The 27,176-nt window shown below is 37.4% G+C and overlaps 1 protein-coding gene across 1 annotated transcript in view; it reads left to right on the forward strand.

Moving 5' to 3' along the window:
* COL19A1 (collagen type XIX alpha 1 chain) overlaps positions 1-27,176 on the forward strand; it is a 276,934-nt gene that overhangs the window by 8,678 nt on the left and 241,080 nt on the right. Inside the window, exons 2-4 of the mRNA XM_084890396.1 lie at positions 4,942-5,068; positions 13,221-13,295; positions 14,816-14,915. Coding sequence (XP_084746522.1) covers positions 4,978-5,068; positions 13,221-13,295; positions 14,816-14,915 — 266 coding nt within the window. The 5' untranslated portion in view covers positions 4,942-4,977. The remainder of the gene's footprint in view (positions 1-4,941; positions 5,069-13,220; positions 13,296-14,815; positions 14,916-27,176) is intronic.

The raw sequence follows: 27,176 nt of genomic DNA on the forward strand, positions 1-27,176 counted from the left end.
TTTAAAAATGAAAGTGATCAAGAATCTCTCTGAAAGTTAGATCAATATTTGTGAGTCTGATCAATGTTTGTGAGCTTGTTTCCTTGAAATAGAATTAATTGCTTTAATAGTTACCAACTGACTTGAAGTCATAGCTAGGATATGTTTGCAAAGTCACATTGGGATTAGGACTATATCTAGATGAGAGAGTTCAAAAGAAATAAGTATAAAACCAGCTGTTTGATATTAGAACCACACATATGATTTTAATATTACAATTGCCGCTTCTAGCTATTCTCTCAGAAATATCCAATCTTGAGTTAATTTTAAAATGCTGATCTTAGGGTGTTCGGCACATGCAGAATACCAAAGATGGTGGCTTTAGTTTTCTTCTAAAGAGTGTCTATGGACAACATTTAGACACTGGTACAATGGCTTATTTTATATTTGACTCTTGAGTAAACTTTAAATGGTGGCAAATATATGACAATATTATTTGCATATTTAGAACTCTTAGAATAGCTATTCTAATTATACTATGCTTGTCAAGTACACTGAAGGAGCCATTATATTTTTAATTGCTATTCATTTCCATGTTAGTTACTGCACTATAAAAATTAATTTAAGTAATGTTAAAGCTTTCCATTACAGGGGTTCTATTTACTAAATCTTTTATTGGAATTTCTGTAAAGTAGTAATCTGAATTCAGAAAGACAAACAATTTTGGGAGTAATACATTAGTTTTAAATATGATGTTAGTGGCAGGCTCAGATGTGTTGGACATTGCATAAATCCATTTTACACTTTAAATAGAAGGAAAAAATATTTTTTATGTGTGCAGTAATTACTTCAGTAGCAGTGTTATTCAATCCAGTAACAAAACAGTTAATTTTATAGAAAATGTGATGATATTAATTAAGTCAAAATATGGAAAATTATTATTCATAAGAGAAAATAGAATTGTAAGTCATAAAATTATGTTTTAAAGATTTAAATAATTATATGACACCTAAAGAACAAGCAATAAAAGAAAAATTAATTTGGACTACATAAAAATTAAAAAATGTGCTGCAAAGGCCAGAAGAAACAGAATGAAAAGGCAACCCACCATGTGGAAAAAAAAATTTGCAAATCATATGTCTGACAAGGCGTTAATAATCAGAATATATAAAGAATTCCTACAAGTCAGCAACAACAACACAAACCAAATTTAAAAATGGGCAAGATTTAAATAGACCTTTTTTCCATAGAAGGTACAAAAATAGCTAATAAGCACATGAAAGTGTTCAATATCATTGATCCTTAGGGAAATGAAAATTAACACCGCAATGAGATATCATCTCACACCCATCAGAGGCTGCTTTTAAACGCCCGCGTGCACGTCCCCCCCGCCCCCTCCACACACACATATGCACGCACACCAGAAAATAATGTTGGTGAAGATGTGGAGAAATTGGAACTGTTGTAAATTATTGCTGGGAATGTAAAATGGGTCAGCTTCTATAGAAAACAGTATGGTGGTTCCTCAGAAAATTAAAAATAGAATTATAATGTGATCCAGCAATTCCATTCTAGGTATATACTCAAAAGAATTGAAAGCAGGGACACGAACAGATGTTTATATATTCATATTATTTGAATATCCATTATTCACAATAGCCAAAAGATGGGAGAAACCAAACTTCCATCAAAGGGTGAATGGATAAACAATATATAATATAAACATACTGTATAATATTATTCAGCCTTAATAAAGAAGGAAATTCTGACACATGCTACAACATAGACAGACTTTGATAAATTATGAAATAAAGTCACAAAAGGATAACTACTGTGTGATTCCATTTATATGAGGTACTTAGAATAGACATATCTGTAGAATAGACAGTAGAATTGTGGTTGCCAGAGGCCGGGGAAGGGAGAAATGGGGAGTTACAGAATTTCAGTTTTGCAAGGTGAAAAGTTATGGATGGTGGTGATTCTTACATTAATATTAATTATGATGTTAGTGGCAGTTTCACATGTGTTGGGCATTGCATAGATCCATTTTACACTTTAAATAGACGAAAAAATATTTTATGTGTGCAGTAATTACTCCAGTAGCAGTGATTATTCAATCCAGTAACAAAATAGTTAAGCAAAAAGCAAAACTTGAATTTGCCACTTGCCAAGCACTCAAATGAAGTGGTATGTGAGATAAGCTAAGTGAAATAAGCCAGTCAAATGAAGTGATATGTAGCCCATCTGCACATATAGATTATTAGAGGTCAATGTGAAGTTATTTAATGCCATTAAAATATACAATATTAAATTTTATGTTAGGTGTCATTTACCAGGATTAAAAAAACAATAAAATATATAAATTATTTTAAGTGATATGATGTTAAACATTTTTAAAGAAGACAAAATTTAAATTATAAAAGGCTGTATAAACTGATAATTAGGAACTAATCTGAAAATATATTCAGAGTTTTTTCATACATATTAAAGTATATGTTGATACATTATGAATGTATTTGGCAATGAGACATCTGACAAAGGATTAATATCTAAAATATATAAGGATCTTATACAGCTTAACAAGCAGAAGACAGATAATCCAATTAAAAATGAGCAAAGGACCTAAATAGACACTTCTCCAGAGAGGACATACAGATAGCCAAGAGACATATGAAGAAATGCTCAAAATCATTGATCATCAGAGGGATACAAATTAAAACAATGAAATATCACTTCACACCTGTCAGAATGGCTATATCAACAAATTAAGAAATGAGAAGTGCTGGTGAGGATGTGGAGAAAAGCGAACCCTAGTGCACTGCTGGAGGGAATGCAGACTGGTGCAGCCACTATGGAAGACAGTATGGAGTGTCCTCAAAAACTAAAAATGGAACTCCCATTTGATCCAGTGATCCCACTTCTAGGAATATATCCAAGAAACCCAAAACATTAATCAGAAAGAATGTATGCTGTTTATAATAGCTAAAATCTGGAAGCAGCCCAGTAGATGAATGGATAAAAAAATCTGTGGTACATTTGCACTAGGAAATACTATGCAGCAGTGAAAAGATAAAAATAAAAAAAGAATCTCTTACCCTTTGAAATAGCATAGAGGGATCTGGAGAGTGACACACACCAGTCAGAGAAAGACAAGCATCACATGATCTCTCTCATATGTGGAATCTAATGAACAAAATAGATCTAGAGACATAAACATGGAATCTCAGAGGAAGGCAAAGGTGGATGGGTGAGATGAGATCAACCAAAGAACTTGTATGCATATATGCATAGCCCATGGACACAGACAATAGGATGGTGAAGGTCTGAGTGAAGGATGGGGGGAGGCTGGAGGGGGTTAGTGGGGTAAAAAAGGGAACATATAATACTTTCAATGATAAAGATTTTAAAAAGGTGTGAATTGATACATTATGTATAATTGCATATATAATCAATATCCGATTACAGTCACCCCTCTGTACCTGCAGGTTTTGTGTCCACAGATTCAACAATCTTTGGATTAAAAATATTCAGGGGGAAAAAGCCCAGAAAGTTTCAAAAAGCAAAATTTGAATTTGCCACTTGCCAAGCACTGTGTTGAATCCACTCAAATGAAGTGGTATGTGAGATAAGCTAAGTGAAATGAGCCAGTCAGATGAAGTTATACGTAGCCCATCTGCAAATATAGATTACTAGAGGCCCACTGCACAAAATTTGTGCACGGGTAGGGTCCCTAGGCCTGGCTGGCCATCAGGGCCTATCTGTGAGGCGATTGGTGGGGTGATTGAGGCCCCTGCTGGTACCTGCCTTGGCTGGCCTGGTGCGGCCTGCTCACCGCCCCCACACCCCCTGCTGCCACTGCTGGTAGGGCCTGAGGGCTGGGGGCAGCTCCTGTGTTGAGTGTCCCCTGGTGTCCAGTGCATGTCATAGCAACTGATTGTTCTACCGGTCGTTTGGCTGTACAGTCAATTTGCATATTAGGGTTTCATTATTTAGGACTAGAGGCCTGGAGCATAAAATTTGTGTGTGGGTATGGTATTTAAGCCTGGCCTGTGATCAGGGCCATCTTCCCCAGCTGCCTGCAGCCAGCCCCACCCCCCACCACCACCCACCCCCAGTTCCCCATTTGCCATGGATGATCAGTGCCTGACGGTCAGGGGAAGGGACTGAGAGGTTGGCTGTTCTTGCCTGCTCACTGGCCCCGTCCCTGTCATGGGTGGCCATCAGGCGATTGGAGCCTGCTGGCTGGGGAAAGGGACCAAGAGGTGGTCAGTGCACCTCATAGTGACTGGTCCAGCAGTTGTTCTGGTTGTCCTGCCGTTAGGGCCCTATTTCCCTTTTATTTTATAGGATAGAGGCCTGGTGCATAGGTGGTGGCCAGCTGGCCTTTCCTGAAGGGGGCCCTAGATTGGGGTGGGAGATACTCATTGGGGGGCTGTGAGTAGTTTGGCCAGCCTGGATGAGGGGCTGCGAGTAGTTTGCAGGCTGGCCACATCCTGATTGGAGTGGGGGTCCCCTCTGGGTGGCAGGGTCGGCCTGGGCAAGGGTCCACAGGTGGTTTGCACACCAGCCATGCACCCTATCAGGGTGGGGATCCCCACTGAGAGGTAGGGCCAGCCTGGTCGAGGGATTGTGCGTGGTTTGCAGGCTAGTCACACCCCGGCTTTGTCAGGAAGCACATCCGGAAGGATGTCCGGTCTTTCTTGTCTAATTAGCATATTACCCTTTTATTAGTATAGATATGTAATTACTATTCCATTTTATATTAGGGACTTGAGCACCCAAATATTTTAGTATCCTTGGGGGTCCTGGAATCAATCTGCCATCGATACCAAAGACAACTGTATATAATTATACACAATGTAAAAATCTATTATATGCTCTTATTGGTGATGAGGATTTTCTGGAGATACAATGAGAGGAATTACATAATAAGCTCAATTCTAATATCTTGTTGTGTTGCAGATCTGTGGTCACTTGTTCACGTGGTTTCGAAGCACAATGAGTCACGCTGGCTCTTGGAAACTTTGGCTCTGCGCGGCCGCGCTCCTGCTTCCTGCTTCCACTTCCGTGACGGTCAGGGACAAGCCAGGTATCCAGGCTCCCTCTTTTCCCAGTCATCAAATGCTATTTATAGCCTTTAAATTATTTTTTAAATCATGAAGATAAACCTTGTTTAAGTTGAAGAGGCCAGGGGTTAACTTTATTAAGACAAAATAAATAATATATTGTTTTCCCCATTCACCTTCATTTGAACATTGAGAATTCCTAAAATTATCTCATTTTTTTTCATATGCATATCATATTGGTCTAAATGCCTTTTCTTTCTCGCATTGATATTTGCAAATATACATATATTTGTGTTCATTTCTGTGTGTATATTTCTCCCTTTCTCCTTTAAGTTTTAAATTATTTGAATTTATTTAAATTATAAGTACAGAAACTCATTACCATTTAGGATTAACTGGGGACATAGCTAATCTTAATTAGGAAAAAGTGAAAAACAGAATAGGAGATATAAAAGGAAATGTCGTTTAATTATACATCAGTTTTGTAATATCTCAGATGAGGTGAACAAAAGATTTCAACTAACTAGGTAATATTTAATTGTAATTGTTAGATTGTCAACCTCATAAATATTTCCAAAGGGTTTGAAGGCAATTTGAAACATTTAATTCTACCTCTAATTTTTATAGCTAATTATGTGACTAATTTGGAAGGTTTTTCTTGAACACTGAGTATGTGTAAGGTACCAATCTAGATGTACCTCATAAATAAAAGTTGAAAAAGCCATTTTCTAAGCAAAAAGAAACTTCAGCTCTCCTTCTGTGCAATTACATATATTGTATTCTGATTATGGTCACATGTGATGATGTATACTGAGTATGAGTCTCATTGTGCCTATTCTTTTAAGTATATCCTTTAATAATTTTTGCCAAACATGTATGAATACACTCTGATAGAAACTTTTGAGTGTGAGGCACACATAAAATAAAAGCAATCTCTTATAAAGCATAACAAATTTTAGTTTCTGAGTGTTATGTGAGTCTTTATGACTCTTTTTTTTATTCTTATTAATTTGGCAGGAAGTACATTTCCTAAAATAATTTACATGAAAGTTTGTGTATCCTACCACTGTATAAATGACATTCTGTGGCTGTCAAATTTTTTTTTGGGGGGGTGTGGGGAACTCTTTCTTTAATGAGAAAGAAATCAAGAAAGACTCATGGCAAAAAGAAGTACATGGAGCAGGGGAGTTTATTCTGACAAAGCTGTTACTATTCTGGATTCATTTATGACTCTTTTAAGAGAGCTAGAGGGAAAGCAAATTGCTACTGAGAGGGAACAGGACTGTTTTGGGTTAGAAAGGAAAATGAATCTCCGATTAAGTAGAACACAGTTTTTAGGCACATGCTAGTGTGTAATAAATGATTTTGATGATAATTATTTGAAAGATCTGCATAAGTGGATTTCCAGTCTCAGTGTGAGCATGTATCATTAGGGGTATTAATTTGCAAGCCCCAGTCTCAGAAATTCCCATCATGCAAGTCAGCCTTGGGTAGGATTCATTCATTTACATGTTTAGCAAGCTCCCGAGGTCAATCTAATGCAGCATGTCTAAAGAAAACACCGTTAGCATAATGGCGTTGGTTTTCTTACATCTTATGCTATTGGGTTTATTTTATTTATTTATTTATTTATTTATTTATTTATTTATTTATTTTACTTTTAATAACTTTTCCTTTATTGGGGTGAGAACACATAACATGGGATCTACCCTCAACAAATGTCTAAATCGATCATACAGCAGTGTTGACTATAGGCACAGTGTAGGACAGTGGATCTCTGGAACCTAATCATCTTGCATAACTGAAACTTTCCAGCTTGGGATTCCCCTGAATGTTTTGCTTTTGCAGCGTTGGTATCTCAGTTCTTTATCAGGTTATACCGTATGTAGGACAACAGAAATGTATGTATGCTGGCCCATTAACTTACCAACTTAATCTATCTGATAAGAGTATGAATTCAAAATCAATCTGAACTCTAACAGGATTCACATAACATAAAGTACTAAAGGACATTAAGAACAACAGGAAGGGTTGATTTTTATCATGCCATTAGGTAGTAGGTGCCCGCAGAGTCATACATACTGCACGTGCCATGGAAATTGCTTAACTCCAAGTATCATTCGCTTTAATTACCATGTCACCACAGCACTGTCATGAGGATTATTGAAGATGATGACCCAATGGGCATCGTCGTCTTGTGTCTTGAGTCGCTGATTCACAGCGCAGGTTCCAGTTTTAGTTTCCTCATGTGCAGACCTGTGCATGCGGTCACTAACCATTTACCGGAGGGAAGTGATTACATCTAAAAATAAAATATAACCAATCTGAGGGAGAGGCTAAGGTTTCAGCTCTGGAGTCTGAAGTTGTCAACAGTCTACTGTTAAACCTAAACATATGAAGGATGAATGGAGTCTTTTAATTGCTTTACATTGACTCTATGGTATCTTTAGCAATTACTTGAATATTGTCCTATTTGGGACAGAATTCAAGTGTAATATGGAGTGTTTCAATAACAACTTGAATTTTAAAATCATGAGGCTACTTAGAATTTGCTTCACGTTTTTCATCAATTGTACCATTATGTGGAGTTTATGAGATAAGGCATATTTGCGTATTTTTATGCTACAGATGAACTTCTGTTTGAATGTGGCAGTTTCAACTTAATTGTCAAAAGACGGTGGGGAAGAGAGTTGTATTAAAAATTATACGCATGTAGATCAACTCAAAACTTACTATACTCAGTTACTTAAAACTTTCTTCTGTGATAGCTACTTATGTATCAAATCGGCTTAGTGCACAAATTCGTGCACAGATGGGGGCCCCTTAGCTGGGGGGGGGGGGGGGGACCCTGATCAGGGAGAGACTGCAGGAGGTTGCCCGACCATGGGAGGCTGGCTGTGGGAGCACACTGACCACCAGGAGGCAGTTCTTGCATTAAGCATCTGACCCCATCACAGTGACCGGTCGATGGGTCATTCTGTCAACTGGTTGTAACAGTCACTTAGGCTTTTAAATATATAATTAATTAAAGGTTCCTTTTTTCTCTTGCTCTTCTCTTTCTCTTTAAGATAAAATATCGAGTTATCATCAACAGTAACATTAAGCAGAATAAGGAAAAGCATCAAAAAACAAAACCAACAAAAAATAAACCCACACAACTAAATACAAAGAAATATGATAGAATGCCAACTAAATATATATATTTACTTATGATAAAACCTCAAGTTAAGTATTTATATTTAATTGATTATAAACTTGGGTTCCAAACTATACACATAAACCATTTTAAATTAGTTTTATATTAATTTCAAGAAAAAAAAATACATTCTGAAATTTGGCTTTTACCAATTGACAAACACTGCACTCTGAAATTCAGAGTAAAAAGTATGCTGTCATATAGAAAATATTATTTTGTGTTTTCAAGAATTTCTCATGTTGAGTATGGCACATGTAAGCATGGTGCTGCTGACCAAGGCACTTTGTGACTAAGTGGAGAAAAGCTTCACAGATGTTCAGAAAAGGCATTGCTCCTCCACCAGTGTTCTCTCCTGTGGAGGAATAGCTTTGGAAACAAAATAAGCAGTGAAGATTCTGTGACCTTTTGTGATCTCTCTCTTAAAATAGCTTTCTTCCTCTCCCCCTCTTTTTTCTTGTTTGATCACTTTTCTGTATTATTTTTGTTATATTCTGGTCCAGTGTGCTTTCCCTATTTCTCTTAGGTTATTGAATATCTAGGTCTTAGAGTTCAGGTATATTTAGCTTTTGTTAAGTGCTGCCAAACAGTTTTCTAAAGTGGTGGTCCTGTTTCTACTCCCATAAGCAATGTAGGAGCATTCTCCTTGCTCCACTTCCTCATCAGCACTTAGTACGGTCAGTTCTTTAATTTTTAGTCATTTACTTGTATCTCATTGGGGTTTGACTTTGCATTTCCCTGATTACTGAAGATGTTGAGCAATCTTTCATATGCTGGTTGACAATTTGGATATTCTTTTTTGTGAAGTGCTTAAGTTGTGTTTGCGTGCACGCGCGCGCGCGTGTGTGTGTATATGTGTGTGTGTGCTTGTGTGTGTTTGTGTGTGTGTGTGCATTTTCAAAATAGGGCTTCAATTTTCTTATTATTGATTTGTGAGAATCTTTGTATATTCTGGATAAGATACTTTATAGCAGTGTTTTTCAACCTTTTTTGGGCAAAGGCACACTTGTTTCATGAAAAAAATCACGAGGCACACCACCATTAGAAAATGTTAAAAAATTTAACTCTGTGCCTATATTGACTATATATAAAGTAATTCTCTTGAATAGGAATCAAATAAACACAAAGAAAGTATTTTATAATTACTTTATTATGAAATATTAAGTAAACAAAATAGTGAAAAATTATAAAATTCTTGTCTTGTCTGCACCTACGGCACACCAGGCAACATCTCGCGGCACACTAGTGTGCCGCGGAACAGCGGTTGAAAAACGCTGCTTTATAGGATGTGTGTTGCAATAGTCTGTAGTTCCTAGTCTGTGGCTTGCTTTTTTGCTCTTTTAATGTCTTTTGATTAATAAATATTTTAATTTTAATGAAGTCCAATTTATCTTTTATAATTAGTACTTTCTACATCCCTTTTAAAAAACCTTTGCTACCCCAAGTTCATGAAGATTTTATGTTTTTTTTTCTTTATTGTTTTATCTTTTAAAGTTAGGTCTAAGATAATCTCTAATTAATTTTTGTGCATAGTGTGAGATAAGGGTCAAAGTTTGGTGTTTTCCTACATGGAGATCTAGTTGACTCAGAACTATTTATTGAAAGATGATTCTTTTTCCATTGTATATCAGTGGCCCTTTTATGGTAAACAAGATCAGATATGCAAAATGTTTTTAGACACTTTGTTTCATTCATCTATTTATCTACATGTATACCAACAAATACTATATTATAAAAATTCCTGATATCTGACTGTACATTTTCTAGCTTATTCTTCTTTGATTTTGCCTTAGCTATGTTAGTTTTTTGTAGTTCCATATAAATTTGAGAATCAGCTTGTCAGTTCAAACACACACACACACACACACACACACACACACCAAACACACTCAAAACACACAGGCTCACATACACACATACACTTATACACTCACACACAACCTGTTGGGATTTCAATTGCTATTGCATTGAATCTGAAAATAAATTGACAATTGACAGCTTAACAATGTTGAATCTTCCTATCTAAATACTCTGGCTAATCTCTTCAGTTACTCTGGTATTTAATGTCTCTCAGCAATATTCTCTAGTTTTTGGTGCAGAGATCTTGATGAAATGCTTGGTTTTATGAAAGTGACTATGATTCTAGCTCAAGCATGTCAAACTCACAGGCTAACATGGGCCAAATACACAAGGTTTAAGTTTATGTGGGCCGCAAAAAGACAAAAGCTTCAATTTTCATAGAAATGTAGGTCTCTTTTGATAGAGACATGCTGAATACAAAGGGCTGAAATAAATGAGTAATTGTTAATATAAAACAATAGAACATTTTCATAAAAGTTAACATTTTTTTCTTGAACATTAACTTACCAGACACTGAATAACTGCACAAATTAATAAGCGTAATGCAAATAAACCTATTTTTCTTGTTTTCTGAAAGCAAAATATTTCCTGTTGCACACAAGCAGTCCAAGGCTAATGATGAGCAATTGGCTGAAATGGTGTGCCTGCATGTAAGGGAAATGAACGCAACACTATTATAATAATCAGTCATTAGTGAATGTTGTAGTTCGTTATTCATAATTATAGGATATTGTAAAAATTAAGTTACGAAATTTTTATTAAAACATTTTTTACATACCGTTATATTGGCTGAGCCACAAAAATATTGTTATGGGCCACATGTGGCCACAGGCCGTGAGTTTGACATGCTTGTCCTAGCTGGTTTGGCTCAGTGGATAGAGTGTCGGCCTGTGGACCAAAGGGTCGCAGGTTTGATTCTGTTCTAGTCAAGGGCACGTCATAATTTGGTTGCAGGCTCCTCCCTGGCCCAAACCCTGATAGGGGCTCATGCAGGAGGCAACCAATTGATGTGTTCCTACCACTTCGATGTTTCTCTCTGTCTTTCCCTCTCTTCTACTCTCCCTAAAAAATCAATGGGAAATATTTTTAGGTAAGGATTAACAACCAAAAAAAAAAAAAAAAAAAAAAAAAAAACCACAAAGAAACCCCCAGACAACTATGAAATCAAGTTTAAAAATTGATAATGTTTGCAAAATGTCCAGTTTTACTATAATATAGGACCTGCAGTTATGTTTAGATCTTTGAGGTAGGAATTCCCATAGTAGCTAACTAAGTAATCTCAACAATTATTCTGTGCTATAATTTCCTTTATGTGTATTGAAGCTATTGATTAAGTGATAGCACTAGTTAGAATTTGATTTATTATTCTGGTTAAATATATTAAGGCGATGCTCTGAATTTTGTGATGCATTTGTTAAAGAAAGGACTCAGGAGCCCAGAAATTGAACTGGAGAATCAGTAATTTCCATTTTCCACAGAGCAGAAGGTCAATTTGATTTTAAGCAGTTTATCTTCCCTCTGAATTTAAAACTTTTAGGCCATTGAACCCAAACAGGAGTCTTAGATGTGGAGAATTAAGGTTGTGATTTACATTTTTAGAATCTAGCCTGAATTAGATTTAAGCATACCCAGATAATAAAAAACTAGTGTCTACATGTACATTACTGTTTGAGTGTGTTGTGGTACTATTGAAAATGTAAATTTGCTTTGAGTAGAGACAAAATGTATCTTTTATTTCTTTGAATATTACTAAGTGTCTCAGCACATAATACTTTCTCAATGATTTTTTCCCCTCATTATAGGCCAGTTTTGTTTATAGTAGAGGCCTTTACTTAAAAAAAAAACCCACACACAATATATACAATTATTGATTTCAGAGAGGAACAGAGAGGGAGAGAGAAATAGAAACATCAATGAAGAGGGAGAATCATTGATCAGCTGCCTTCTGCATGCCCCCTGCTGGGGATTGAGTCTGCATCCAGGGAATGTGCTTTGACTGGGAATCGAACTGTGATCTCCCGGTTCATAGGTTGATGCTCAACCACTGATTTCACTCTTGCCTTTTAATTTTATTTTACTGTATTTTCCGGCGTATAAGACGACTTTTGAAATGAAAAAAAGTCAACCGAAAACCGTGGGGGTCGTCTTATACGCCGAGTATATCACGAAAATAGGCGAATATAGACCTAAACCTATGTTTAACTGTAAAATTAGGGGGTCGTCTTATACGCCAGAAAATACGGTAATAACTTCTATGTATGTTGCTGCCTTAGTCAATTCAGTCTATGGTATTAGACTGGGGGGCTTAAACATCAAACATATATTTCACACAGTTATGGATGCTGGAAGGTCCAGAGTCAGGGCACTAGAGAGGTGAAGTTCTGGTGAGGGTCCTCTTTCTGTTTTCCTCACATGGCAGAGAGAGGAAGAGCTTCTGTCTCTATCCCCTGATAAATAAGGACAACAGTCCCATCATGGGGGCCCCACCACTATGGCCTCCCCCAGAACTAGTTTTCTCCTATGGCCCCATCTCCAAATACTTACATTATGGATTATTGCCTCAATATATGAATTTTGGACACTCAATCTGTCCATATTAGTCCTCTTCTGTTTTAAAGTTTAATGTCACCTGACATCAAAATCTGAATTAAAGTCATGTTGAAATAAACAGTGTGGTGATTGTGGTGGTGGAGGAGGTCATAGAGGGATAAATTGTGATGGAAAAAATAAAAGAAATATAATGGTAGTTCACTTGTTTTAATATTGGAATATACTTTGAATATGAAAATTTAATGATGCTAAAGCCAGCTAATTTCCTAATGTCAAGTATATAGCAACAATTAGAATGTTGGAATAACGATAATAATAATAGTGATAATAGCTAACATTAACAACCATTTACTGCATACCATGTACTGTTCTGAGCACTTCACATACATAAATAACTACATGTAATCTTCACAAACACACTATTAGGAAGGTAATTTTCTTATCCTCATTTTAAAGAAATTTAATAAATTAGCTTAATTTATCCCCATTTTTAAGTTTCTGTTTATATTGTGTGATTCAAATTTATTTGAAAAAATTGATAGGAAATCCTTAGTACTTTTTCTTTTTAATAGAAAAACAATGTGCTATGCTGAGAACAGAGGGACATCAGTTTTTCCAAGACAACAGAGATAAACTTGAAGTTTCAGGTAAGCATTATAATCCTTTACAGAGACACATGCCGTGTCAAAATATCACTAAAAATATAATATATTGTAGGTGATTCCTTGACATTATAACTTAAGATGATGACATCAGTATAAAAAATGAAAAGCAAAGAAGATGGATGATGTAGAAAATCTCCTAAAAACAGATTTCTGTATTGTTTTAAGACCAATAACAACTCAACCTTTTGGAGAAAAAAAGGTTATTTAAGACTAGAGGCCTGATGCACGAAATTTGTGAATGGATAGGTTCCCTAGGCCTGGCCAGTGATCAGGGCTGATCTGTGGGGCAACTGGCAGGGCAATCAGGGGTCCCCTTGCTGGCATCTGCCTTGGCTGACCTGAGGCCTTCAGGCTGGGGGCAGCTCCTGCACTGAGCATCTGCCCCCTGGTGGTCAGTGCACATCATAGTGACTGGTTGTTATGCCATTTGGTCAATTTGCATATTAGGCTTTCATTATCTAGGATAGAATTGCCAGTGCCCATCATATGTACTGGACGGTTGGTCACATGCAATTGGCGCCAGTGAGAGCTTTATATGTATCATGCATGCGCGAGTCAACATTGCGCATCATATGCACCAGATGGACAGACAGTCTGTCAGTCCCTTAGCCTTTTATATAGAGAGAGATAGAGGCCCAGTGCGTGGATTTGAGCACCAGTGGGGTTCCTTGGCCTGAACTGTGGGGATTGGGCCGAAACCGGCTCCCTGACATTCCTTGAGGGGTCCTGGATTGCAAGAAGGCAGTTCTTGGGTGACCCCAAGAATGGGACTCCCTCCTCTCTGCTTCTGGGTGCATCACCTGAGAATCACAACTGCCAAGTCACTGCAGTTCGGCAGCTCCTGTGTTGAGCATCTGCTCCCTTGTGGTCAGTATGTGTCATAGCTACTAGTCGGAGCGTCTGCCCCCTTGTGGTCAGACGCTCCGACTAGTAGCTATGACATTGCGCATCATAGCTACCAGAAGGTTGGCCGGTCACTTAGGCTTTTTAGTCTTTTATATGTATATATATATATATATATATATATATATATATATATATATAGATTATAGAAGTTGTATACATTGTAGAAATTTTGAAAACAGATAATGAGAAAGAAGATCTCTCTACTTTTCCCCACATCAATATTTATTTTTCTAAAGTATTATATTTTTTAAAAGGCTGCTTAGTTTTCAGTTGAATGGTGGTAATAATTTTTACTTAACTGACTTTCTGTCTTTAGTTATCAGAACTGCTACAATGAACTATTCTGATTATTAGGATAATTCCTTGGGTCAAGGAAAATTAATATTTTAGTCTCTTGAAACATATTTTATTCCTCTACATCCCAAAAAGAGAATGAAATAAATTTTGCTAATCCCAAACAGCAGGATTTTAGTTGAAATAAATCAGTGCATAGATAAGGACAATGAAAAAAAAAATCTTATTTAAAAATCAGTATTGGTGTGAGTCTACTAAATTTAATAAAACTGCTGGATTAAACCATTTCTCACATTTTACAGGTTTTGATCTAGGAGAGAGCTTCTCTTTGCGTCGTGCATTTTGTGAAGGTGATAGAACCTGTTTCAAATTGGGAAGTGCACTTCTTATTAGAGATACCATGTAAGTAAAATACTTTTTCTTTATATTTAAATTATACTACAGGAACTATTTTCTGATGGGGTCCCAAACAATTTGTTAAAAAATAAAACATCAAACTACTGTCATACTCACTTGAATGCTGTGATAAATGTTTTGTTTATAAATCTGTTGTTTTTTAATAATCTTTGCAATCTGGTCTTGCTCTATGGTGTAAATACCACTCACACATACAGATAGTGGCATAATCTTTAGAGAATAGCAAAAAAGTTTGCTTCTTAAAGGAATATTTTCATTTAAAGTAGACATGGCCAACATTAGATTTTAAAATATAAACGTAAGGCACAATTTAGAGTTGGAGACAAAAAGCTTAGGTTTATTATACTTATTTCTATATGTTTTATGCATATACATAAGCTTCATTGTAAGTTAAAATAAAAGAATGTGGCCCTTATGTATTTATTTTATACTCTGTGTGGAGGAAATAGTAGAGAAAAACTGTTTTTTCAGTTTTATTTTTGGTCTTGATACTTGTTTCATTTCAAAATGGCTTTACCAAAGGTTTACTTCCTTATTTTTACTATTCTTTTTCCCCCGATAAACTTGGGGTTAAAAAAGGAGTCACTTTCTATTTAAATACTGACAATTGGTGAGCTACTATTTAGGAAAGGATTAATTCCTCATATGGTTGGCTATATGTCACTGGAGGGTAGATAAATAGCAATTCAGAAAGCTTGAGCCACCAGAAAGGCCCATCTGGCATATATGGTCATGATATTTAGTCTTGTAGTCCAAGATGAACATTTTAGTATATGAATACACTGCAATGAAAAAGGCATCATTTTTTTTTTTTTTTTTTTTGTTTAAAATGCAGCATAGCTTTTCTTGTGTGAAAGCATGTATGAATGTTTTCACGTCCTGTTGAGTAGCCTAATATTTAAGTTACCAAATAGGGTTGTTGAGACTCTCAGCATTTGAATTCTCATCTTATTGCCTATCCTCCGATGCTCCATATAAACCATGTTTTTAGGTTGCTTTTTTGTGTATGAGAAAAATCTCTTTTAGGCCTTCTATTTTGTGATGATTTAGATATTTTTAGTTTAATGATATGGTTCATTAGAAGTAGATTGCTTATTAATTAATTTAAAAATAAGAGTTTAAAGGAAGAGAGTAATTTGATATTGATGGGTATAATGAATGATAGTTAGGTGGGGCACTTCAGCAGATGCAACTATTGTGATTGGATTTTAGGTGGTTTCACATGTAGGCGTGAAATCCTCAGGGCAAGGCAGTTTCATGGTTGGATAGTCATATGCAGTGAAGTCAAGTTAATATGTATCTCATATATATTTCATATATATAGGAAGATATTTCTTTACTAGTAGGTACATTTAATTAATTAATTTAAGAAAGTCAATAAATTCTCTTCCAAAAATTAATATGCATTTTCTTTCATGCTCACTTTTTAATGATTAAAACCCCTGAAATTTTGGCTGAGTGGCTAAAGGATTAGAGTGATAAATCTTTTTAAAATTCATGGGGCCTGTACATAGGAAAACTTAGCTAATTGTAAGAAGTTATATTGGAAATTTTGCTGTCCCATTCAGGCAATGTCATTCCTCTTTGAATTGGTGTGATAATAAATATTACGTACAACTAGAATTTCCTTTTCCCACTTTTGGCTCTGAATCGCTGTGCAATCCCTGGGCAATCAGCGTAAGTGAATTCTCTGACTCTGCCCAGCAGAGCCCTGCTACCTCCACTACAGGAAACTGGAGGGTATCTGGTTAAGCTGACTAGCAAGTGTCAAGTAGCTTGGCACATCTCCACTTAATTTCACTCACTGCGCCAAGTATGCTAGGATGCTTCTCTTGCCTGATGCCATTTTGATTTTTCAATGAGACTGGAGTAAAGTTGCAGCTATTTATATATTTGTAAATAAGCTGCCTTGCAGAATTAGCATGGGAAAAGCCAGATTATCTTATATGAAAAATGGGGCTTCATTCTGTGCCTGAGATTGTTTTTATCTTCCAGGTGAGAGTTATGAGGGGAGGGATCTACTAAGTGTGTTGGTCAAATACCGACCTGTTGGACACACTTGGTACGGTAAGCCCAGCTTAATGTGGAGATACCACAGGCTGCTCTTGCAAGGGCCTTTCAAGTAAATGGTACACACTTCAGGGTGGATGGGCCCAGGGAACATCTGAGGGACTTTATGTGCTTGGTTTTATTTTAAATTCATGTCCATTTCTGCAGTATTCCTTGGGATAGCAAATGGTATGTATTTGGGTGTTTTAAAGATTCTGGGTACATGCTGCCTAGTTTCCTAGAATTATCTTTTAAGAAAACAATTCCTTGACTTTATGTATCTATACAAATATCCCTTGTTATGTGAAATAAATAATTCATCATTTCTATAGATATTGAAAGAGAGCTATGCCATAGATTATCATATTCTGGTTATCTTTAAATTGTATTTTGGCATTTATCAGGGCAAAATTTTTTTTTTTTTTTTTAAATAAATTTTTATTGTTCATATTATTACAAGTGTTCCTTTTCCGCCCCCTTCCCACCCCACCCTCTGCCCTTTCCCCAACCCCCATTGTCCTCATCCATAGGTGCACAGTTTATGTTCAGTCTCTTCCCACATTCCCCTGTCCCCTTTTCCCCAAGAATCATCAGTTCACTCCCCTTCCATACCTCTGATTCTATTATATTCAACAGTTAATATTGTTCATCAGATTTTTTTTTTAATTTCCTTGGTTTTTAGATTCACTTGTTGATAGTTACGTATTTGTTGTTCATATTTTTATCTTTATTTACTTTCCCTTCTGAAAGAACCCCCTTCAGCAATTCATATAATTCTGGTTTGGTGGTGATGAACTCCTTTAGCTTTTTTTTATTAGTGAAGCTCTTTATCTGACCTTCGATTCTGAGTGATAGCTTTGCTGGGTAGAGTATTTTTGGCTGTAGGTTCTTGCTATTCATCACCTTGAATATTTCTTGCCATTCCCGTCTGGCCTGCATGGTTTCTGTTGAGAAATCAGCTGACAATCGTATAGGTGCTCCTTTATAGGTAACCACCTGCTTAGCTCTTGCTGCTTTTAATATTCTCTCTTTGTCCTTTGCTCTTGGAATCTTAATTATGATTTGTCTTGGTGTGGTCCTCTTTGGATTCCTCTTATTTGGAGTTCTGTGTGCTTCCTGGACTTGTAAGTCCAATTCTTTCCCCAGGTGGGGGAAGTTTTCTGTCACTATTTCTTTCAGTATGTTTTCGATATCTTGCTCTCTCTCATCTTCTGGGACCCCCATGATTCTGATGTTGGATCGTTTGAAGTTGTCCCAGAGGTTTCTTACATTATCTTCAATTTTCTGGATTCTCTTGCCTTCTAGCTTCTGTGGAGGAGTGTCTTCTGGCTCTTTATGTTCCAAATCTTTGACTTGATTCTTGCGATCTTCCCTTCTGTTTTTAGGACTCTGTAGAATATTTTTTATTTCAGACAATGTATTCTTTATTTCTTGTTGATCCCTTAGCATTTCTTGTTGATCCCTTTTCATATCCTCATAGGTCTCATTTATTTTATCGGCCTTTTCTAGGAGTCTCTTGAAAAACCCTATAAGTGTGGTTTTGAACTCTATATCCAGTCGCTTTTTGTCCTCCATTTCTTTCCTTTGTGATCTATTTGGTTTAGGCATTTTCGCAGGCAGCTTTCCTGATGGGGCGGCGTTTCAGGGTGGAGCCTACAGCCTCGGCTTCCGTCAGCCCCGCCCTATGCGACTCCTGAGACTCAGGGTCCTTCAGTACTTGTTGCAAGCGCCTCTGAGAGAAAGGTGCCCTCGATTTTCGCCTGCTACCAAACAGTGTAAGCTCTCCCGCAATGGGCCCGAAACTGGGGTTCAGTTCAGTTGGAAGTGGAGTTGGAGGTGGCGTTCACAGCAGTCTGGAGCCCCAGTCTCCTTCCCGTCAGGGCAATCCCGCGGCACAGCCGACCGTCCCTTCTCTGGGGGCAGTGTGCGCGCCTCCGGGACCTCCTTTCTCCGCTACCCCGGGGTTCCGACTTACAGCCCAGCTCCCTATGGCTGAGCCTGAGTCCCCGGGGTCTGGCCCAGAACTGGGGTTCAGAGCAGTCGGGGGCCCAGCACAGTCGGAGTTTTATCTCCTTTCCGCTAGGGAACGCCCGCCAGGCACTCGGCCTCCCTCCTCTCCGGCTCCGTCCTCTCCGTGCGCCGCGTGTCTCCGTACCTTAGGCTTTTACAGCTCCTCCGTGCTTCCTTCAGGTTTTCTCCTTGCTTCTTGTTGTAGGATTTCCAGTCAGTCGACTTTCCTGTAGTTCTGGGTAATGTCCATTTTATATTTTAGTTGTATTTATTAAAATTGTTGTGTGCGGCTGCGGCTAGTTGCCTACCCGAGCAGCCATCTTGGATTCTCTCCAAAATTTTTTTTTTATATAAATATATTTTATTGATTTTTCACAGAGAGGAAGAGAGAGGGATAGAGAGTTAGAAACATCGATCAGCTGCCTGTTGCACAGCCCCTACTGGGGATGTGCCCGCAACCAAGGTACATGCCCTTGACCAGAATCGAACCCGGGACCCTTCAGTCTGCAGGCCGACGCTCTATCCACTGAGCCAAACCGGTCCCGGCTATGAGGGCAAAATTTTGAAGTTTTGAGATATACACAAAACACGTGGAGCACCTTATTTTCTCAGAATAATAAAGTCCTTACATTTTTTTTTTGCTTCTATAGAAACACATTTTAAATAAAAATGTCTTAGTAGTTGAATATTTTAGAAGAGTTGATGAATGTTAAATTTTGATACACTGCTGATTCTGAAGGGGCATCTTGCAGAATCTGCCCCCTTTTGACCAGCCAATAGGGGAAATCAATCAATTGTAAATGCACCAGGGAAGGCAGTGTTCTGATTTGTCATTGAATTCAAGGGTGGTAAAGAGCCTTCTCTCTCGGGTTCTATGATTGATACCTACTGGCTATCTGGAATTCTGTGTTGAGAGAGATTCTGAGTCCATTTGGGGTTCAGGGGATGGGAGTGCTGTGATCCATTAGCAAAAAGAGGGGAGAAGGGAATGCTCATATGTGTTTCACATCTGTAGCTTCTCTGGTTTAGGATGATTCCAGTGAACAACATGTTGGTTTTTGCAATTGAAACAGTTTCTAAGAATGGGGAAATGAGGTTATGTGTGAAAAAATAACCAACACATACTGATTTTAATAAGATTTTATGAGCTAGACACAGTGGCATAATTCGCAGATATGGTCCCTTAGCTTTTGCTATATCTCCAGGGAAGAGGCATCTCTCTCTTTCACAAATTGGGGGTTGCTTTCTGAAAGCAAGTGCTATTCAGTTTTACAGTTTTACATGGTAAAAAAAAAAAACAGCTGGTAGAAGATAGTCTCATTTGCAATTTATCTCATTTTTTCATGGTTATTGATTTTTATTTTATTCTGAATTCTTGCTTAGCGTTTTTATTTTAGTCAGGTATGATCATCTTATCACAATTTTTTTTCTTTAATATTTTTCTTTATTGATTAAGGTATTACATATGTGCCCTTATCTTCCCATTACTCCCACCACCACCACCCCACTTATGCCCTCACCCCACTGTGTTTATATCCATTGGTTAGGCTTATATGCATGCATACAAGTCCTTTGGTTTACCTCTCCCCCTTACCCCTCCCCTCCCCTACCTTCCCTATGAGGTTTGATTGATGCTTCTCTATCTCTGAATCTGTTTTTGTCCATCAGTTTATCTTGTTCATTATATTCCACAAATGAGTGAGATCATGTGATATTTATCTTTCTCTGGCTGGCTTATTTCACTTAGCATAATGCTCTCCAGTTCCATCCATGCTATTGCAAATGGTAAGAATTTCTACTTTATTTTTGTTTTGATTTTTAAAATATATTTTTATTGATTTCAGAGACGAAAGAAGAGGGGAAGAGAGATAGAAACATCAATGATGAGAGAGAATCATTGATCAGCTGCTTCCTGCATGCCCCCTACTGGGGATCGAGCCTACAATCCAGGCATGAGCCCTTGGCCAGAATTGAAACTGGGACCCTTCAGTCCACAGGCCATCGACCTATCCAGTGAGCCAAACCAGCTAGGGCTTATTCTTTTTTTTTTTTTTTTTTTTTTTTTTTTTTTTTTTTTTTTTACTGCAGCATAGTATTCCATTGTGTAGATGTACTATAGGTTTTTAATCCACTCATCTGCTGATGGGCACTTAGGCTGTTTCCAAATCTTAGCTCTGGCAAATTGTGTGCTATAAACATAGGGGTTCATATATCCTTTCTGATTGGTGTTTCTAGTTTCTTGGTATATATTCCTAAAAGTGGGATCACTGGGTCAAATGGAAGTTCCATTTTTAGTTTTTCTGAGGAAACTCCATACTGTTCTCCACAGTGGCTGCACCAATATGCATTCCCACCAGCAGTGCACGAGGGTTCCTTTTTCTCCTCATCCTCTCCAGCACTTGTCATTTGTTGATGATAGTCATTCTGACAGGTGTGAGATGGTACCACATTGTCATTTTGATTTGCATCTCTTGGATGATTAGTGACTTTGAGCATTAGTGACTTTGACCATGTTTTCATATGTCTCTTGGCCTTCCTTATGTCCTCTTTTGAAAAGTATCTATTTAGATCCATTGCCCATTTTTTGATTGGGTTGTTTATCTTCCTTTTTTAGGTAGTATAAGTTCCCTGTAGATTAAACCCTTATCAGTAATAACATTGGCAAATATGTTCTCCCATGTAGTGGGCTTTCTTGTTGTTTTGTTGATGGTTTCTTTTGATGTACAGAGGCTTTTTATTTTGATGTAGTCCTATTTGTTTATTTTCTCTTTAGTTTCCATTGCCCTAGGAGCTGTATCAGTGAAGATACTGTTTCAGCATAAGTCTGAAATTTTGCTGCCTATGGATTCCTCCAATATTTTTATGGTTTCCCATCTTATGTTTAAGTCCTTCATCCATTTTGAGTTTATTTTTATGTGTGGTGTAAGTTGGTGGTCTAGTTTCATTTTTTGCATGTATCTGTCCAATTTTCCCAACATGATTTGTTGAAGAGACTGTCTTCACTCCATTGTATGTTCATACCTCCTTTGTCAAATATTAATTGAGCATAGTGGCTTGGGTCAATTTCTGGGTTTTCTATTCTATTCCATTGCTCTATATGTCTTAAATAGAAGAAAAAAATAATAAAAATTAAAAAAAATTAATTAAAAAATAGGATAAAATTAAAAAATTAGAATGATGAAAAAATAATGTGGAAAGGAATAGAAAATAAAAAACAAAAGAAAAAAGGAAAAAATAAAAGAGAAATAATGAAATAATAAAATAAAATAAAATAAAATAATAAAAATGAAAAAGTGAAGTGTCGTTCCTTTGGCTGGTTTAAGATCCCATTCTTCTGTACTGTCTGACACTTCTCAGTTTCCAGAGGAAACCCACACAGACATGGGGAGAACATGCAAATTCCAACAGACAGGTGCACTGACAAGGAATAAATTTTTTTTTCTTATCAATGTTATAATGAACTAGAGGCCCGGTGCACAAAATTTATGCATGGGGGTGTGTCCCTCAGCCCAGCCTGAACCCTCTCCAATCTGAGACCCCCACCAGGGATGTCCAACATCCCTCTCACAATCCAGGACTGCTGGCTCCCAACTGCTCCCATGCTTGCCTGTCTGATTGCTCCCAACTGCTTCTGCCTGCCAGCCTAAACACCCCCTAACCACTACCCTGCCAGCCTGATTGCCCCTAACAACCCTCACCTAAAGGCCTGGTCACCCCTAACTGCCCTCCCCTGCAGGCATGTTCCCCCCAACTGCTCTGCCCTGCAGGCCTGGATCCCCCCGCAAACTGCCCTTTCTTGCAGGTCCAGTCACTCCCAAGTTCCCTCCTTTGCCATCCTGGTTCCTCTCAACTGCCCTTGCCTGCTAGCCATCTTGTGGCATCCATCTTGTGTCCACATGGGGGCAGCCATCTTGTGTGTTGGAGTGATGGTCAATTTGCATATTACTCTTATATTAAATAGGATAGATGCCTGGTCCATGGGTTGGGGGCAGCTGGTTTGCCCTGAAGGCTGTTCCAAGTCAGGATGGGGGTTCCCTTGGGTGTGGGGTGGCCTGGGCAAGGGGCTTGTGATGGTTTGCAGGCCAGCCACACCCTCTGGAGACCCAAGTGGAGGCCCTGGTATCTTGGATTTATTTATCTTCTATAATTGAAACTTTGTAGCCTTGAGAGGAGGCCAGGGCTGGCTAAGGTGAGTGGGAAGCTTGGCTTCCTCCATTGCCAGGGGCAACCCAAGTGTCCTGCTCTCTCCAGCTCCATGGCTGCCGCCATTTTTGTTGGGATTTATTTATCTTCTATAATTAAAATTTGTAGCCTGAGTGGAGGCCAGGGCCAGCCAGGGCGGGTGGGAAGCTTGGCTTCTTCCATTGCTGGGGGAAACCCAAGCCTCTTGCTCTCTCCAGCTCCATGACTGCCACCATATTTGTTGGGTTAATTTGCATACTCACTCCTGTTTGGCTGGTGGGCATGATTTGTGGGCGTAGTGGAAGTATGGTCAATTTGCATGTTTCTCTTCTAGGATGAAATGGCCGAGACCGGTTTGGCTCAATGGATAGAGCATCGGCTTGGGGACTGAAGGGACCCGGGTTCGATTCTGGTCAAGGGCATGTACCTTGGTTGCGGGCATATCCCCAGTAGGGGGTGTGCAAGAGGCAGCTGATCGATGACTCTCTCTCATCGATGTTTCTAGCTTTCTATCTCTCTCCCTTCCTCTCTGTACAAAATCAATAAAATATATTTTAGATAGGATGAAATGATATTATTTGAGGACCTCCCGTGAGAATGGTGGCAGAAGGATGGAAACCTCTGATTGCCAGGTCCAGCTTCCAGATTAAATTGAGGTCACATTCTCTCAATGACATCCTCAAACACTATTAAACTGTAATAATATATGAAATATTATAAGTTTAGTATTTTCATTTACCAATTTATGGAATATTTACTATTATAGTCATCAAAGTTAAATAAGCTGTGATTTTTCCTTCTACAGATTTCATATAATTCAAGATTGCTTGGGGAAAAGTAAAAAGTATCAGTAATTGATCATATGTATGTAGATTCTATAACATATCAATTTTATTTTATTCTGTTATTTTGTTTTATTTCTGAAGGACCATTTAACATACCTACCATCTTAACAAATTTTTAATTGTACAATATATTATTGTTGGTTATAGGTATAGTGGATCTGTAGATTTTATTCCTATTTTATTATGGCTACCTTCATGTAAATTATCTCATCTTAAAATGTCCTTATGCCATTTATCTTGAGACTAGCAAGATACTAGTTAAATGTACTACTTAGGAGTAGTAATGATGCAAATATTATCATAAAGTAATACAATTAAGTTATTCTATTTTGGTAATTACTTGGGTCTTGACAGGCATTGATTAATCTACTATCTGATTATGTATAGATTTTTTTTCTTTCTTCACTAATTTTTTTTATCCAATGAATCAAATCTTTTAAGGGACAGCAGAGCTTTTGCTTGGGTGGAGGTTACATGCATCTATAGAGTGTGCTCTGAGGGTTTTCAGAGTTTACAAAAGAAATAAAGCATGGAGGAACATACTGCAGTCATCTTTAGTCTTATTTGGCCTATAGAAATACGGTGAGAATTAATTAGTTATTAGCCTTTGACAGTTGCAAATGTATTGCTTTTATAATGGTTATAAATCTAAGTGTAAGCATGACAAATTTATGAACTAGCAAGAGAATTGACTGTAATATGATGATGATTTGTTCTACTAATTCTTAAGTATAACTTTATAATAATTCTACAGATGTTTTTGTAGATTGATAGGAGTCCTTGTTTCATAAAATGACATTGAGTTGTCTAATTCTTATTATTAGGCACAGAATCAGTAAGATACAATTATGATTTCAATGATAAACTTTATTATCATTTCAATTTTTTTCAACTTAGCCACAAAGGCTAATCAGAAAATAAGCCAAAGAGCTGCTTTTGTTATTTCATTGACTCATATAAGCTTTGAACATCTTGTCCATTGCCTCATTTTAGCAAGCACTTATATTTCTATAATGAGTTTGTACCAGATTAGGTGAAATTCTTATAATTTTAAATTTTTAAAAATTTCAAATTATTTTAATAATTTCACTCACCATGGCTCTATCTATGTAACTTGAAAGTAATCACAGGTTGGGTAAAATTTTTAATTAATATCTATAACTGAGATAATGCTTTGTAGAATTAACATCTTGTGGGTTGAATAGGAGATTGAATTGACCAGATGTTTTATACCCAAGTTATTCCTCTTATTTAAACCATCCAACTTCTGTTCTCTACCACAGAATTTCTTTGCTTCAGCTGTCTTATCTTCCGGTGACCCTCCTGTTTTCAAAGATTAACCCCTTCATGTGTGCTCTTAATTTCTCCTAGCCAATCTTCTCTAAGACATTGATTAACCCATGATCTCTTTTGCGCTTCTGTTTTCAATGCCCCTCTCCACAGTATCCTGCCCTCTTAGTCTACAATTATATACTTAACCCTCCCTTATCCCAAGCATTTTTCCCTTGACAGTCCCTTTTACTTCCAAACTTTCCAAAGGAATAATATTACTGGCCAATGTTATCTCCCCCCCCCCCCCCATACATATCTCTTAACTTCTCATATCTGACTTCTTGAACACTGGACATTTCTCTTTCAAAGCTACTAGTGACCACTGTCCCGAGTCCAATGAAATGACCTAAAAGTTGCTCTAAAGTGCCTTTGTGTACCCATCCTCGATGTTTATTGCCTGAATGCTATCTGGTAGTAAGGCTTGTTTTCAGTGGGAAGTCATTTGCAATGTCACAGTGAATTAGTTCTAATCATAATAGGCAAAAGATTATGGGAGAGTCACCCAAACTTTGTTTTCCCATTAACAATGTATCTGTTGGTATCCCCTCAGCAAACACAAAAGGGCTAAGATTTCTGAGTCTCTGGGGCTCATCATCATGCAGCTCGCAGGGAAGGCATTTCAGACAAACCCTCCTGTTAGCCAAATTGCTTGTAACATGACAGGTGATGGTGGATGTCAGCTGGGAAAGAAATGACTTACTATAAACTCCAAGCATCTCTCACTTCACTCTCAGGAAATGTAACTTGTATCTTATTTCTCTTCCTGGAAGATATTCAGCAAGTCAAAGTCCCCATTGATACTTGTAAATACGGAAGTTCTTCATAAACCCAGCTTCACGCTTATTTAGAATGGAATAATTAATTTGAAAGCCAATTCTTGATATTTAAAAATAGATTTTTTAAAATTTAATTTTCAAAGTAAAAAAAAAAAGGTTAGGCTTGCTAAATATGATCTGGAAAACTCAGTTCAGCTCCACCAAAATAACACTTTTAAAAAAAGGCCTTGCTTCAAGGCTTATGCTATGAATTATTTGAAGAATTACCTCTGGAACCGTTATACTTAGTATGTAAACTATTTAAACACTTTGTTTAATAAATGTACTAGTATATTACCCTTGATTTTGGGAACATGATTTACAAAATGAAATTTCCCTACAATAATTGTGTCCTCTTGCTTTTCAGTTTATGAGAACTAACATTGTGAAAGCTTGTTAATAGGCATATATATATATATTTTTTTTTTTTTACAGATTTCACTCCTTGCAACACATTCCTTATTACTTAGTTAGATAAAAGAACAAAAAAGAAACTGGTAGTCCTGGGTGTTTCTTCTTTATCCTCTCATGATGTAGCTTGGTTTTATCCTTTATATTTCCTATGCATGAGAAAGGCATATTATTTGCAACATGACAAAAAGGCATGTTATTTGCAACATGACAAACTATGTTTCTTTTAGAAATGTGGAATAAATACATCAAATTGAATATACTGTATAATGAAATTACCAATTATTTAATGCTAGAGGCCCGGTGCATGGATTCATGGACCAGTGGAGTCCCTTGACCTGATCTCTGACATCCCCTGAGGGGTCCCAGATTGGGAGAGGATGGTTCTCGGGTGATGCACCCCAGAATCAGGCTTCCTCTTCTCTGGTTCTGGCTATGTCACCTGAGAACTACAACTGCCAAGTCACAGCTGCTGTGTTGAGCATCTGCCCACTGGTGGTCAGTGTGCATCATAGCTACTGGTCGAAGTGTCTGCCTCCTGGTGGTCAGTGTGCATCATAGTTACTGGTCAAAGTGTCTGCCTCCTGGTGGTCATTGCACAT

The sequence above is a fragment of the Pipistrellus hanaki genome, assembly GCF_964339955.1.
Source record: "Pipistrellus hanaki genome assembly, chromosome: 7".
Taxonomy (NCBI): domain Eukaryota; kingdom Metazoa; phylum Chordata; class Mammalia; order Chiroptera; family Vespertilionidae; genus Pipistrellus; species Pipistrellus hanaki.